Source organism: Macrotis lagotis, chromosome X, assembly GCF_037893015.1.
Source record: "Macrotis lagotis isolate mMagLag1 chromosome X, bilby.v1.9.chrom.fasta, whole genome shotgun sequence".
Classification (NCBI taxonomy): domain Eukaryota; kingdom Metazoa; phylum Chordata; class Mammalia; order Peramelemorphia; family Peramelidae; genus Macrotis; species Macrotis lagotis.
The window spans coordinates 151590948-151605944 of NC_133666.1; the positions used below are offsets into that span (position 1 = coordinate 151590948).

The 14997-nt window shown below is 34.9% G+C and overlaps 1 protein-coding gene across 1 annotated transcript in view; it reads left to right on the forward strand.

The window, feature by feature from the left end:
- The first annotated feature begins 14634 nt into the window (after positions 1 to 14634).
- LOC141503129 (aldehyde dehydrogenase 1A1-like) overlaps positions 14635 to 14997 on the forward strand; it is a 47097-nt gene continuing 46734 nt past the window's right edge. Inside the window, exon 1 of the mRNA XM_074208321.1 lies at positions 14635 to 14785. Within this exon, the coding sequence (XP_074064422.1) occupies positions 14696 to 14785 (90 nt within the window). The 5' untranslated portion in view covers positions 14635 to 14695. The remainder of the gene's footprint in view (positions 14786 to 14997) is intronic.

Consider the following 14997-nt stretch of genomic DNA (forward strand, 5'->3'; position numbering starts at 1 on the left):
TTAGGTATATGATTATAAACAAATTAACATCTCTACATCTGAAGAAACAACCTAAGACTATCTACTAAGACATAAATGGGCTGTAATATGCATTGTGGAGGGAGTTCTGATAAAAATATTTTTAATTACTTTTATTTCATTAAATATTTCCCAAATGCATCCATAATATTTGAGTTCCAAATTCTCTTCCTCTATCCTACTTCTCACCACTTCTTGAGAAGGCAAATAATTTGCTATTTGGTTATACATAAATATAAAATAATGCAAAAATATAATTCCATATTAGCCTTTTTGCACAAAAAATTAAATCACAAACAAAATTAAACAATAAAAACAATAAGGTTATAAAGTGCCTCAATATAGAGTTCAAAATTCATTACTTCTCTCACTGGAGGTAGATAGCATTTTTCATCATGGTTTGTTTATTGTCCTGCCTATTGTATTTATCAATGTAACTAAGTCTTTCCCAGATGATCATCCTTATAGTATTGCTTTTACTGTGAATAATGTTCTTGTGCTTCCCACTTTACTTTGCATGAATTCATCTAAGTCTTCCTAGATTTTATATGAAACCACCCTGCTCATAATTTCCTATAGCACAAAAGTAACTCATCACAATCATATACCATGACTTCTTCAGCCATTCCCCAATTGAGGGGCATTCTCTACATTTCTAATTCTTTGCCATCACAAAAAAAGAGCTGCTATAAATATTTTTGTAAATATGGGACCTTTTCCCTAGTTTTTTCTTCTCTTTAGAATATAGACCTAGTAGTGCTTTTGCTGGATCAAATAATATGGACAGTTTTACTGCCCTTTGGGCATGGTTCTAAATTATTCTCCATAATCATTGGACTAGTTCACAGCTCCACCAAAATTACATTATTTTTTTCCCCTCTGGCATCTGTCTTTTTCCTTTTCTATCCTGTTAGTCAATCTGATATGTGTGAAGTGGTATCTCAGAATTGTTTTAATTCGCATTTCTTCTAATCAGTAGTATTATAGAACAATTTTTTCCTTTTCCTATTGATAACTTTGATTTAATTTTTCTGAAAACTGCCTACTCATATACTTGGGCCATTTATCAACTAAGAAATGAATCTTATTTTTATAAATTTGACTAATTTCTGCTCCATCCTAGTTTTTAGTTTTTGGTTTTCCTTCTAATTTTGGTGGCATCAATTTTATTTGTGCAAGTTTTTTGTATTTCATGGAATCTAAATTATCAATTTTTACTTCTTGGGATTCTTTTTAATTCTTGTTTGTCAGAAACTCTTCCCTTATCTGTAAATATGACAGGCACATTTTTAAACCTTGCTCATCTAAGTTACTTATGATATCACCCATTTTATCTAAATCATTTATCTATTTTACCTTATCTTTATATATAGTGTGAAATACTTATCTATGCCTAGCTGATGACAAACTTCTTTCTAATTTTCTCAGTAATTTCTGTCATAAATTCAATTCTTACCCCCAAAATTTGGATCTTTGGTTTTATCAAATGGCTATGATCATTTATCATTGTGTATAGTATATATTATCTACTTCACTGATCCACCACTCAGTTTCTTAGCCATTACCAGAATGACATAATGATTACTACTTTATGGCATACTTCAAAATTTGGAATTTCTAGGATTCTTTGCTTCATTTTTTTTAAATCATTTCCATTCCTTCTAAGAATTTAAAAATTTTCTTGACTTTTTTCTTTCACATGAATTTTGCTATTATTTTTGTAGCTCTATTAAAGATATTCTTTAGTAATTTGATTGTTATGGCACTGAGTAAGTTAATTAACTTAGCCAGAATACTGTCTTGGTGAATATAGCTTTGAGCAATTGATATTTCTCCAGCTGCATAAATGTCTTTATTTCTATGAAAAGTGTTTTGTAATTGTATTTAAATAATTCCTGAGTTTGTCTTGACAGGTAGATTCCCAGGTGTCTTATATTGCCTGTCATTATTTTAATGTAATTCTATTTCCATGTCTTGAAGCCGAGGTTCTCCTTAGTATTATTTTATTAGTTCCTCTTTTTTTTTGTTTTCTCTTGTTTTGGGAAAACAGTTAAGTGACTTGATCAGGGTCACATAGTGTCTGAGACAGTGTTTGAATTCACATCCTTCTAAATTCAGGGCTAGCAATCTATCCACTGTGCCACCTACTTTTCCCTCTATTTCACCACCTAGTTTTCCCTCTATTTCATATTGTAATTCATTTAACATTTTCTTTAAGAATTTGGATGCTGTGACATTTGCTATCCATGGGTTTAATAGTGATATGACTTCATTGTTTATGGTCCCTTTTAGCAAGATGCAATTTTCTTTCCTATATCTTTCAATTAGGGATTTTTTTTTTTATTTTTTGCTTTATCTGATATCATGATTGTTATTCCTGCCATCTTTTTTTTAGGTTTTTTGCAAGGCAAATGGGGTTAAGTGGCTTGCCCAAGGCCACACAGCTAGGTAATCATTAAGTGTCTGAGACTGGATTTGAACCCAGGTACTCCTGACTCCAAGGCCGGTGCTTTATCCACTACACTACCTAGCTGCCCCAATTCCTGCCATCTTTACTTCAGCTGATGCATAATAGATTCTGCTATAGTTACTTATTTTAACTCTGTGTCTCTTTGTTTCAAGTTTGTTTTTTGAAACCAACATTATACTGGATCCTGGTTTCTAATCCATTCTACTATTCACTTTCTTTTTATGGGTCAATTCATTCCATTCATACTCAGAGATATGATTACTAATTGTGCATTTCTCTACATTCTGTTTTCTTCTGTTTAGTCTCTTTTATGTCTTGACCACTGCCTACCTTTATCTGCTGAAGTCTTCCCCACCAGTAGTCATGATACAAAGGAGAAGGAACTTTCCAAGCACAGTAAACTGAAACGTGATTGATCAAGGCATGTTCCAGTGCAGGATATGCTGGGGTACATTCCTAGTAAACATGTTTTGAGGTCCACACCTGGGGACTTGACCTGAACCTGGGTGTTACCACAAGACACCTGGAGAAAGTGATCGTACTCAGGATCTGAGGGGTTTTGGCCAAGAGAGCCAACTGATCACTAAGCTTAGTCTTATAAACTAGGACTGTCCAAAATGCAAACCCTGAAGATGGTATTATGACTCGACTTCCCCAGTCAGCTAGATTTCCAGGTGTTAGAACCTCCTTTGTTGGGTAACTTTTCTCTTCTTTATCTTTTATCTTTCCTTTTTTTCATTAATCTTAATCTATGCTCTTGTTTTTCTTTATATATGCATGTATGTAATTGTGTACCTCTTAGGTTATAAATATATTACTCTTGGATTATAAGTATATTAAATATTAAATTCTCATTTAAAGACAAGACGGAGTGAGCATGTCATTGTGGAGACAGATTCAAGTTAATCAAGTTCACAAATCTGTGCAGTCTATAAGCCTTTCTGTTACATTTGCCCTCCCTTTTATCACCATTTTCCTTTTTCTTTCCCCTTTACCTCCTACTTCCCTGTTGAGTAAGATAGATTTCAATTACAGATTTTATCTTTTTTTTTCTTTTTCTTTTTGCAAGACAATTGGGTTAAGTGACTGGCCCAAGTCACAAAGCTGGTAAATATAAAAAATGTCTAAGGTCAGATTTGAACTGAGGTTGTCCTAACTCCAGGGCCAGTGCTCTAACCATTGCATCAGCTTGTTGTCCCAACTACTAATTGTCCAATTACTAATTGACTATACACAAACATATACCCACATATAGATAGTTATATGTGTGTGTACATATTCTATTTTCCCTAATTTTGCCTAAGAATTTACATATATCATCTTTGAATATAGAAAAAGTAAGCAGTATAAACTTTTTGAATTCCTTATGATTTCCTCTTTTATGTTACAATTTTATACTTTGGTTGAGTCTGGTTTTCAAACTCATATTTTCTATTCAGCTCTGTTTTTTTTTTCATCAGAAATATTTGAAAATCCTCTATTTCATTAAATATCTATTTTTTTCTCTCTTGAAGGATTCTATTCAGTTTTTCTGGGTAGTTTATTCTTGGTTGTCTTCCTAGATCTATTGACTTCTGGAAAAATCATATTCAAAGCCTTCCACTCTTTAATGTGGTAGCTGCTAAATCTTGTATGATCCTGAATGTGACTATAATTTGAATTGTTTCTTTCTAGATATTTAAAGAATTTTCTCTTTTACCTGAGAACTCTGAAATTTGTCTACAATATTCCTTTGAGTTTTCATTTCAGGATTTGTTTGAGGTGGTGATTCAATGAATGCTTTCAATTTCTATTTTATCTCCTGTCTTTAGAATATTATAGCAATTTTTCTTGACAGTTTCTTGAGATATGATGACTTTTCTTTTCTTTTTTTTATTTTATTTACTTCGTTTTATTTATTTATTTATTTTACTTTTATTTATTTTATTTACTTTATTTCTTTTATTTTTCTTTTATTTTAATTTAAGGTAATTTTTAGATAGCTATAAATTTTAATCCATAATACAAAAGTTTGCAGGAAAAAACCAAATAGGGCAATGCTAGAAAGTAAAATATAGTGTTCACATTTGGAGATATCTCTATGGCATAAGATTTCTCATGAATTTAGCTTTTTAATTGTCTTTTTTTTCTTTTTCAGGTCACAGTAGTGACATATATAAAAGTAAAAAATACAGGTAAATCTTATTAAAGTGATTACCACAGTGCACTTTTTGGGGGTCGATTCAGTTTATATGGCAATTTATAAGTAAATTCCCTTCTATTAATCTAATAATTCTTTAATTATCTTTCCTTGATCTATTTTCTGGATCAGTCTTTTCCCCAATTCATATTCATCCATATTTTTCCTTTTTTTTAAATTTATTTTATTGTTCCTTGAAGTATTATGTCCTTTAATAAGCCATTAGCTTCTTCTTGCCTAATTCTAATATTTTAGGAACTATATTCTTCAATGAACCTTAGTGCCTTTTTCCCATTTTACTTATTCTCTTTTTTAAGGAGTTATTTTCATTGTAAAGGGTTAAAATTAAGAATGCTGGCCATGAAGTTCTCTTGAGAAAACATGAGACCCAGATGTTTGCACAAGGTCAGAACACTCTGATAACAGCAAATATCTGAGTGTGCTCTGTACTCAGGGAGGAGCTCTGGTCCTTCTTTGCTTAACCATTATCTTACTCTTTTGAAGTGGATAGAAAAGAGAACATCTAATGTGAAAGAAGAAACCTGCAAAAGATCTTTGAGTTATACTGTTTTGCATACCTAAAAGAGGCCAATAAAGTTCAAAGAGTGGTCTCACATGCATAAAGAAGGACTGTTTGCTTGCAAAGGCAGAGATGTAGTGGCCTGTTAATAAAACTTGTTACTCATCTCTCCTGGTTGAACTCTCATTATTGAACACGCTTGTTGTATCCAGCGGCACCCTGAAGACCTTGGAAAAAGGTATGACCCAGATGCCCAAAAGGAAAAGTCAAAGGATTTTTCATTTCATCAGTGAGTTTTTGTGCCTTTTTTCATTTAGTAAAATCTGTTTTTTAAGGTTTTATTTTCTAAAGTAATTTTGTGCTTCATTTACCAAGCTATTAAATGTCTTTTTCAGAACTGTCATCCTTTGTTTTCTTTTCTTTACCCAGTTTTTCCTCTTATTTGATTTTTAAAATCACTTTTTCACTCTTTCAGGAATTCTTGTTGGACTATTATATAATTCACAATTTTGTTTGAGGCTTTGCTTATGGTTATTTTGACTTGATTGCCATCCCTATCCCTCTCATCACAGTGGATTTTTATGATCAGATTCTTGTTTCATTGCTTGCTCATTTTTCCTCTTAATTTTTTAGTTTAGAACTTTAATGCTAGGTTCTTTTCCCAGCATGTGGGGAAGGTGGTGACTGCCTCAAGCTTCAGTCTTTTTTTACACTGCTGTTTCCAGAGCTAGCTCTGGAGTTTAGAAATTTTTGCTCTTTCCAAAGTAGAATGATCATCTCTGGCTTGCAAACTTCCAAAGGTGCTGCTAATTCTGTCATTACTACCTAATGTAACCAGTGGCATTTCATCTACATCTGCTCCAGATCAACTCTTCTCCCATCTTACAGATCTCTCTCTCCAACCTCCTCTCTTGTCTTGGGTTACAAGAAAGTCTCATTCTGATCTTTTGTTGGCTCTATCATTCTAGAATTTGATTTGAATGTTATTTTAAAGTAGGAAGGGGGATATTAGAAGAGTTCAGGTAAGTGCTTTATTCCACCAATTTGTCTTTACCACACTTGAAGTTCTGACAAAATCATTGCAGCTATGTATATTTATATAACATAGCAATGCACACATACACACACACACACACACACACACACACACACGTATTTTCCAGAACAGGGTGGTTTTATTCCCTTCTTGATTTTTAAGTAAAGTAAGTAAAAGAGAAAAAGAAAATGAACAGTGACATTGAAAGAACAATAAATTGATTATCAAACAATTATTAAGTACTTCGTACCAGGCATTATGGAGGTTTTAAAAAAAGACTCTTTGTTTTTGTTAACAATCTGAGGAATAATCTCCATGATGTTGAAGTCCACTGAAGGTACTCAGTATCATATTATGTGTCCATGGAGAACTGGAGTACGTAGAAATTTCTGTCTTTCCTATATAAATGCTTTATCAAAACAAAGCAAGAATGAATGTTATTAAGTAATATCTAACCCTGAAAAAATATAACTCAACGCAAAATTTTCTCAGGCACAGGTAGGTTTACAGTACTTTGAAAATATATTTGATTGATGACTCTAACTAAATTCTAGAGTTATAGAACCCATAGAAAGACTGATTGAAGCCAGATACAAGACAATTTGAAAGATCCACAGGAAGGGTCTATTCCCCTGGGGTTGGAAAGGGCCTCAGCTCAATCTGAGCCACCTTCAAAAACAGGGAATCCAAACCAGCTCTAGCCTTCCAGGAACAGCCTGCAGGGAGCCTGTGTTTGTGACAGAAGGAGCTGCCTCTCCAGACCTCTCAACCCAGGGATTGTGAAGGACAACTTCAAAGGTTAGCATAAAAACTTTGCCACACCAGAGTGAGCCTGGAGCCCATTGCAGCTCAGGCCTCAGCATAGACTCAGCCAGGTATCCAAAGGTGGTCTACAAAGCCACTTGGCAGCTACTTCCAGAGCACTCAACCCATATTCAATAAGGAGGTCAAGGGAGGCTGTTGAGACCTCCCCACTATCACTGGAAATGGACTTTGCTACTATGACCAAGTTCAGATCCAGGTTGCAATCTGGGGTCCCACACTGCTATAGTGCAGCAGGGTCCCTCCTCATAGTTCCAAGACAGAAGGGAGTGCTTGTGATCATTCACAGACCAGAGCATAGACCAGGAGAGAAGTTAGAACCTCTCATAAGACCTTGAAGAAATTAAGGTCCCTAGGAAGGTATACCCAAAACACTCAAAAGTTTGGGAAATTCATTAAAATCAGGTCATAGTAAACAACAGAAGAAAATGAATCTGACCATAGACAATTACTTTGGTCACATGGAAGATCAAAATGCACACTAAGAAGATGACAAAGTCAAAGCTTCTATATCCAAAGTCTCCAAGAAAAATAGGAATGGGTCTCAGACTGTGGAAGAGCTCAAAAAAAGTTTTTGAAAATCAATAAAGGAGGCAGAGGAAAAATTGGGAAGAGAAATTAGAGCAATGCAGGAAAGTCATGAAAACCAAGTCAGTAACTTCATGAAGAAGATACCAAAAAAATACCAAAGAAAATAACATTTAAAAACTAGTTTAAGGGGTAGCTAGGTGGCATAGTGGATAAAGCACCAGCCCTGGAGTCAGGAGTACTTGGGTTCAAATCCGGTCTCAGACACTTAATTACCTAGCTGTGTGGCCTTGGGCAAGCCACTTAACCCCATTTGCCTTGCAAAAAAAAACTAAAAAAAACTAGTTTAGGTCAAATGGAGAAAGCAGTTCAAAAGGTCAATGAGGAGAATACCTTACAAAGCAGAATTGACCAGATGGAAAAGGAGATAAAAAAGTTCTCTGAAGAAAACAACTCCTTCAAATGTAGAATGTTGCTAAGGGAAATTAATGAATTTGTGAGAAATCAAGAAACGATAAAACAAAACCAAAATAATGAAAAATTAGAAGAAAATATAAAATATTTCACTGAAAAAGCAACTGACCTAGAAAACAGATCCAAAAGAGCTCATTTAAAAATTATTGGACTACCTGAAAGTCATGCCCAGGAAAAGAGCCTAGACTTCATTTTTAAAGAAATTCTCCAGGAAAATTGCTCTGATATGCTAGAAGCAGAAGGTAAAATAGAAATTGAGGGAATCAATTGATCCTGAAAGAGATCTCTCAAAAACTCCCAGAAATGTTATATCCAAATTCCAAAACTTCCAAGTCAAAGATAAAATATTACAAGCAGCCAGAAAGAAACAATTCAAATACCATGATGCTATAGTCAGGATTACACAGGATTTGACAGCATCTACATTAAGGACTCATGGGACTTGGAATATGATATTATTGAAAGCAAAAGAGCTCGTAATGCAACCAAGAATCAACTACCCAGCAAAACTGAACGTCTTTTTTCAGGATAAAAGATAAATCTTCAATGAAATAGGGGACTTTCAAACTTTCCTGTTGAAATCATCATATCTGAACATAAGTTTGATCTTCAAGTGCAGGACTCAAGGTGAATCACAGAGAGGATGGATGGGAAGGTCAAATTATGAGTCATTTAATGAAGTTGAATTGCTTGTGTTCCTGCATGGGAAGATGATACTGACAACTCATATGAACCTTCTCATTTATTAGAGCAGTTAGAAGAAGCATATGTAGACAAGGCACAGGAAGGAGTTGAATGTGAAGGTATAATATGTTATAAAGATAGAATCAATGGGTGATATGGAAAGTACTGGGAGAAAGAGAAAGGTGAGGCAGAATAGGCTAATATATTCATGTAAAAGGGTCAAGAAATAGTTTAGTGGAAGTGGGGGAAGGTGAAGGGGAATTTTCAAGTGAGCCTTCATTCTCATCAGAAATAGCTCAGAGAGAAAATAACATACACCCTCAAGAGGGTATAGACATCTATCTTACTCTAGAGGGAAAGGGATGGAAGAAAGGACACAAGGGGAGGGGATGTGGGGTGTAGGTGGTAGAAGAGAGGGCAGATAGTGGGAGAGGGTGGTCAGATACAATACACTTTTCAAGAGGGATAGGGAGAGAGAGAATAGAATAAATGGGAACAGAGAGGAATAGAATGGAGGGAAATACAATTAGCAATAGCAACTGTGGAAAAAATATTGTAGCAAATTCTCTGATGGAGAAGCTTTTTTTTTAATCGAAAAAATGTAATCCATCCCAGAGTCAGAGTTGATGATATCTGAACATAGACTTAAGTCATTTTTTCTTTTTCTCTCTCTCTTTATTTTTCTTGAGGTTTCTCTATCTTTGTGGGGAAGTGTATTGTAGCTGCTTTTACAATAAAACTATTGTAGTAATGTGAAAATAAATAAATTAATTAAATTCAAGATGAAATATATATATATATATTTCAGTCATTTGAAGCTAATTATCTCTTTTAATGACTCTGAAGAATGGAAAAGTTCAAGTTATTGGCAAGTTCAAGTACAAAATTTTAAATTTTAGGATTGTCCCACTTGTGACACAAAGACCAGACCATGTCTCATTCTCATGGTGAATGTTTTATATGATATATAAAATAGATGATTTGTTAGAGGGACAGAATAAGGTTGTTATGAGATTCAACCAGAATTTTGCTCTAAAAAATAAATTTAAAAGGCCTAGAAAAAGAACAAGAGGACCTACAAAAAGCCAAAACACACTGAACATTTAAAAATCAAGATCTCAATGTATGGACAAGATAAAATAGAATCAATCTCTCTCTTACATTTATTCTAGTAAGCTATAGATATGTTTTTGATCATATGATATCAAATTTTGATCAAATTTTTTATCAATTCGAACTGCAAGAATTTGGTAGCATCCAGATGCTCTAATTTCCAACACTAGTGTGAATGGAAACAATTACAACAATAATAAAAACTGAAAAGTATGTCATTATACTGAGTAAGCTTGGCTCCAAAGAAGAAATACAGTGTGAACAATGTACCTCATTTGCTTCTTGACAGAAGTTAGATTTTCTGAACTACTTTTTTCCCCATCATTAGATGAACATTGTGTAGAGACTACTGTTATGCTCTAGGAATTTCTCTTGGAGATGTTCAACAGCAAACATATCAACCATTCTTTGGCTATTGAAGGATCATTCTAGTAAGAAGGACTCTGACAAGAATCTTGTCAGCACTGTGGGAGGTGGACATTGAAGTCATTCTTGAACTCCTAGGGGATAATATTCTCTTGACATATAACCCAGAAGATTTCAGTCAGGTTTTGAATGAGCAGTAAACAACTGTCTTGTAAATCTCAGTTAAAATGAAATCAGTTTAATAATGACCTAGTTGTGTGGCCTTGGGCAAGCCACTTAACCCCACTGCCTTGCAAAAAAAAAAATGAAATCAGTTGATCATGGACTTATCCTCTCCAAGCTAAATATTCACATTCAACAAAAGTGGTGGCCCCAAGAAAAGATCACTACCAGAAGACTTAATATCAACAGATTATAGATTTTCTCTGTCCTGAAGTGTTTATTGCTAACTTGGCGGCAACACTGAGCCAAAACAGGATTGGCAACATTGAAGCAAAGAAAGGAGTAGGCTTTGCTACAGGAGAGGAGTCTAATGTCAACCTCTTCTTCAGTTAGAAGTTAGACTAAAGAGGGATTAACTTCAACCTGAGATATATGGTCAGTGACTTCAGCATTAGTTGTCAATTAGTCGAGAACATTTTGGAAGTGTTCAGTTCATTTCTCCAGGACCATGACTATCAATATGATTCATCAGTGCTGCGTAGGTCTTTAACCAATAACTAGCCTTCAGGGCAACAGAACCTTAGATTTTTTGCATTCATTATAAAACTGAATTTCATTTGCCTTCTTACTGAACCAAGAATTTTATATTTCTCTAAGGGTTTTTTTGCACTTTATTTTTGATGGAGCTGAATTCTGCCTTCTTAGAAATATATGAATTAGGTTGTGGCTAAACCCTGTGGAATTTTCATTTTTCATTTAATAACTTCTGAATTTTCCTATCATTTTCCTGAAATCAGTCCTGATATTTGTGAGTGCTCTGGTTCAGATGAGTAAATTTAGTACTGGATCCCACATTTCTGAAAGCTGCCTACTCCTTTTTTGCTTCAATGTTGCCCCTATTTTGGCTCAGTCTTGCCTCCAAGTTAGCAATGAACTCTTCAGCACAGAGAAACTCTATATAATCTGTTGACATCAAATCTTCTGGTAGTGATCTTGCCTTGGGGCCACCACTTTTGTTGAATATGAATATTTGGCTTGGAGAGGATAAGTCCATGATCAATCCAACATTCTGTCCCTCATGTGACCTGCTTTCACTCTCATATCCTGTTTGTCTCTTTTCCTTACCATGACAATGTATTAAATGGCAATGTTTATTTCAAGGGTGTATCCACAGGATTTTATTTTATTTTAGTAAATGGAAGACAGTTGCTGGTGATGAGATGGTCAAAGATGTACAAATCTACAGTAGAAAGTGACCACTATTGTTGAAAAGTGATTCCATTTTTCCCAAGAACTCTCTGCCATTTTTATAGTCTGTATCTATTCTGGTATTAAATTGCTGAGAATTACAAGCTTGACCCCTTGATAATGAGAGTCTCCAGGTCTTAATAAAAATTTTCTTTGACCTCATCACAATTCTTTATGGTGGGAGCATATGCAGTGATGATGGTGCCACACTACTTTCCTTCAAGTTGCAATCCCATTGAAATAAGTTTTTGATTCACTCCTTTTTAGAGGATACAGACTAATTGAGCAGATTAGATTTGATTGTGAAACCTACAACAGCTTCATGACACTCCTCATCTTAGTAAACACTCAAGAAAAAATTTGTATACAATCCTGACTTTGATAAATTGGCCTTCATTTACCATCCTTTTTTCACTCAAACCTGCTATTTGAATGTGATAGTTGCTGAGTTCTATTGCCACAAGAGTTGTTTGTCTTTCAGTTCTACTGGATTTTTATTTTCCAAAAGCCTGTGAACCATCATATACTAGTGTTGAGTGGAATCATCTTTGCAAAAATTTTTGTACTTTTTTTCATATTTTTACCTGTAGAGTAGGATCCTGCCTTCTGTGGTAAGCATATCAGGGTTAGGTTAAGTGAAGTAGAAGATTTTTAGAGCACCCTTTCTAACCCCTTCTACATGAAGTGAGGCAGTAAGCAGTGTAATCCTTTAAAAAAGCAGTTTAACATATATAGACAAGGCACAGGAGGGAGATAAATATGAAGGCATAATATTTTGTAAAGATGGAGTCAATAGGTGATATGAGATGTACTGGGAGAAAAGGAAAGGAGAGGTAGAATAGGCTAAGATATTTCATGATAGGAGGTCAAGAAAAAGCTTAGTGGAGGAGGGGAAAGTGAAAGTGAATGAGTGAGCCTTCATTCTCATCAGAAATGGCTCAGAGAGAAAATAACATACACATTCAATAGGGTATAGAAATCTATCTTACCCTAGAAGAAAAAAAAAGGAGTGGAAAGGAATGGAATAAGTGGGATGGGCAAGGAAAGAGGGGGGAATAGGTGATAGAAAAGAGGGAAGATTGTGTGAGAAGGTAGTCAAATACAACACACTTTGGAGGAGGGAGAGGGTGAAAGGAAAGAAAGAACAAAATAAATGGGAGTGGGGGGATGAATAGGATCAAGGGGAAAACAACTAAGAATGGCAACTGTGGGAAAAAATATTAAAGACACTTCTCTGATAGACTTATGATAAAGAATGAAATTCATCCTAGAGACAGAGTTGATGGTACCTGAACACAGATTGAAGTACAGTTTTTCTCTCACTTTATTTTTCTTGAGATTTATCTACCTTTGTGGGGGGAGGGGGATTATGTTTACTTTTACAATGTTTACTTTTACAATACTATTGTAGTAATGTGAAAATTAATTAATTGATTAAATAAACTTTTTTTAAAAAAGGTTGCTCATTCTGGCTGCTACTTCAGACCAGTGAGAAGAAAACCCTAAGCCCTGGACTACCACTGACTTGGATTGTTACTACAGCAACCAGTATATCCCCAACTCCTGCTCTGTCACTTGCCTATTGCCTTAGGATTTAAAAGTAGGTAAAAAATAATAAAAAAAATTATGAGGGGCGGCTAGGTGGCATAGTGGATAAAGCACTTGCCCTGGAGTCAGGAGTACCTGGGTTCAAATCTGGTCTCAGACACTTAATAATTACCTAGCTGTGTGGCCTTGGGCAAGCTACTTAACCCTGGTTGCCTTGCAAAAAAAAACCTAAAAAAAAAAAGAAAATTTCATTGGTGGAATAGGCAGATGTGAACAATTTATTCTAATGGGTCAGGACAGTAGCAGAAGCAAGTGCTATGGAGTGCTAAGAGTTCAGTTAGACATAAAGGATGCTAAGATCGTCCCACCATATCCCAAGCCATTGTCAGTGGTCTGGAGTTTTGTCTTGTCATTGGATTTCCATTATTGAGGAAGAGAGTGAGGTCAACATAGCTCTAAATATTCCATTCCTGGATTACTAAAATAGCTTTCTGGTTCATCTCCATTTAATAAGTTTCTCCCTTTTAAAATCTGATCCCTCTTCAGAAATAAAGATACTTCTTAAAAATCCAGTCACTTCCCTATTCAATAACTTGCAGAGACTCTTTTCCTTCTTTAGGATCAAAGAAAACCTGATGCCTGACTTTGACATTTAACAGATCATCTGACACATAGTAGGGACTTGGTAAATGCCTCTTAATTGACTTCTTTGCCAGCCTACTTTCATCCCAAAATAATCTGTGATTGAGAAATACTGATCTGCCCACTATTGTTCATGCAGGACTCTGCATCCTCCAACTCCATGAAAGTAACTGGTTGTCCTTCATGTTTGGGAGTCTCTCCATCTTCATCTCTTATCTCTTGGCTTCCCTGGCTTCTTTCAAATACCAGCTAAAATCCCATATAATATACTATAGGAAACTTTGGATATTTGCTCACTGTGTGACCTTAGGCAAATCACTAAGTCTGTTTTCTCATCTTTAAATAGGCATAGCAGTAGTATTTATCTCAGAGGTGTTGTAACATGTATAGTGTGTTATGAAGCTATTCTTTCATTGAAAAGGGAGCATAGATCTCTTCCCTCTCATTTCTCTCTGAACCAAAGACTACTGTTTTGTTCCCTTTGCTGACATCTGTCAGAGAAATTAGATCCCCGCAGTATAAAAACAAGTAGGGTTGAGGGAATGGGAGTTTAGTGAGAGGGATGATCTCAGCCTCAAAAATCAAGTAGCTATTACTCTTGTCAAGTGTTTCAGTTTTTAAATTGTGAATTCACTTACATAGCTACAGGTTTGACCAAAATAGATTCGTAAAGTTTAAAATCAGGATTTTTCTCTTACCAAAAAAAAAAGTACTTTCATTTTCTTTTTTGCTCTGAATTGGTTCATCCAATCACATTCCAGTATGCAAATGAGCCCAGTCAGTTTATAATAAAAGGAACAAATAAAGCCAAGGGTTCAGTCAGCATAAAACTGTTGAGCTTGCCGGCTATTTAACTTCACTTGTGACTCTAGGACCAGGAGAGAAATGCTATCTAAGGAAAAGACTTCAGCAAATCCCCCAGCAGAGGGGGCCATACCTGCCCCACTCAGCAACTGCAAAATTCAATTTACTAAGGTTAGTAGATTCCAACTGCATATCTGTTAGCTTACCTAAGGTAGATAAAAAATACACATTTAAAGAGTGGGAAAGTTCATTTAAAATAGTCTTATTTAAAATACATAATATGAATAAACAGCTATGCACAATTGGTAGTTGGGTGAATTCTAAATATACTAAATACAAAAATATTACAATATATTACTGAATTCAAGATATTAAAAAAGAAA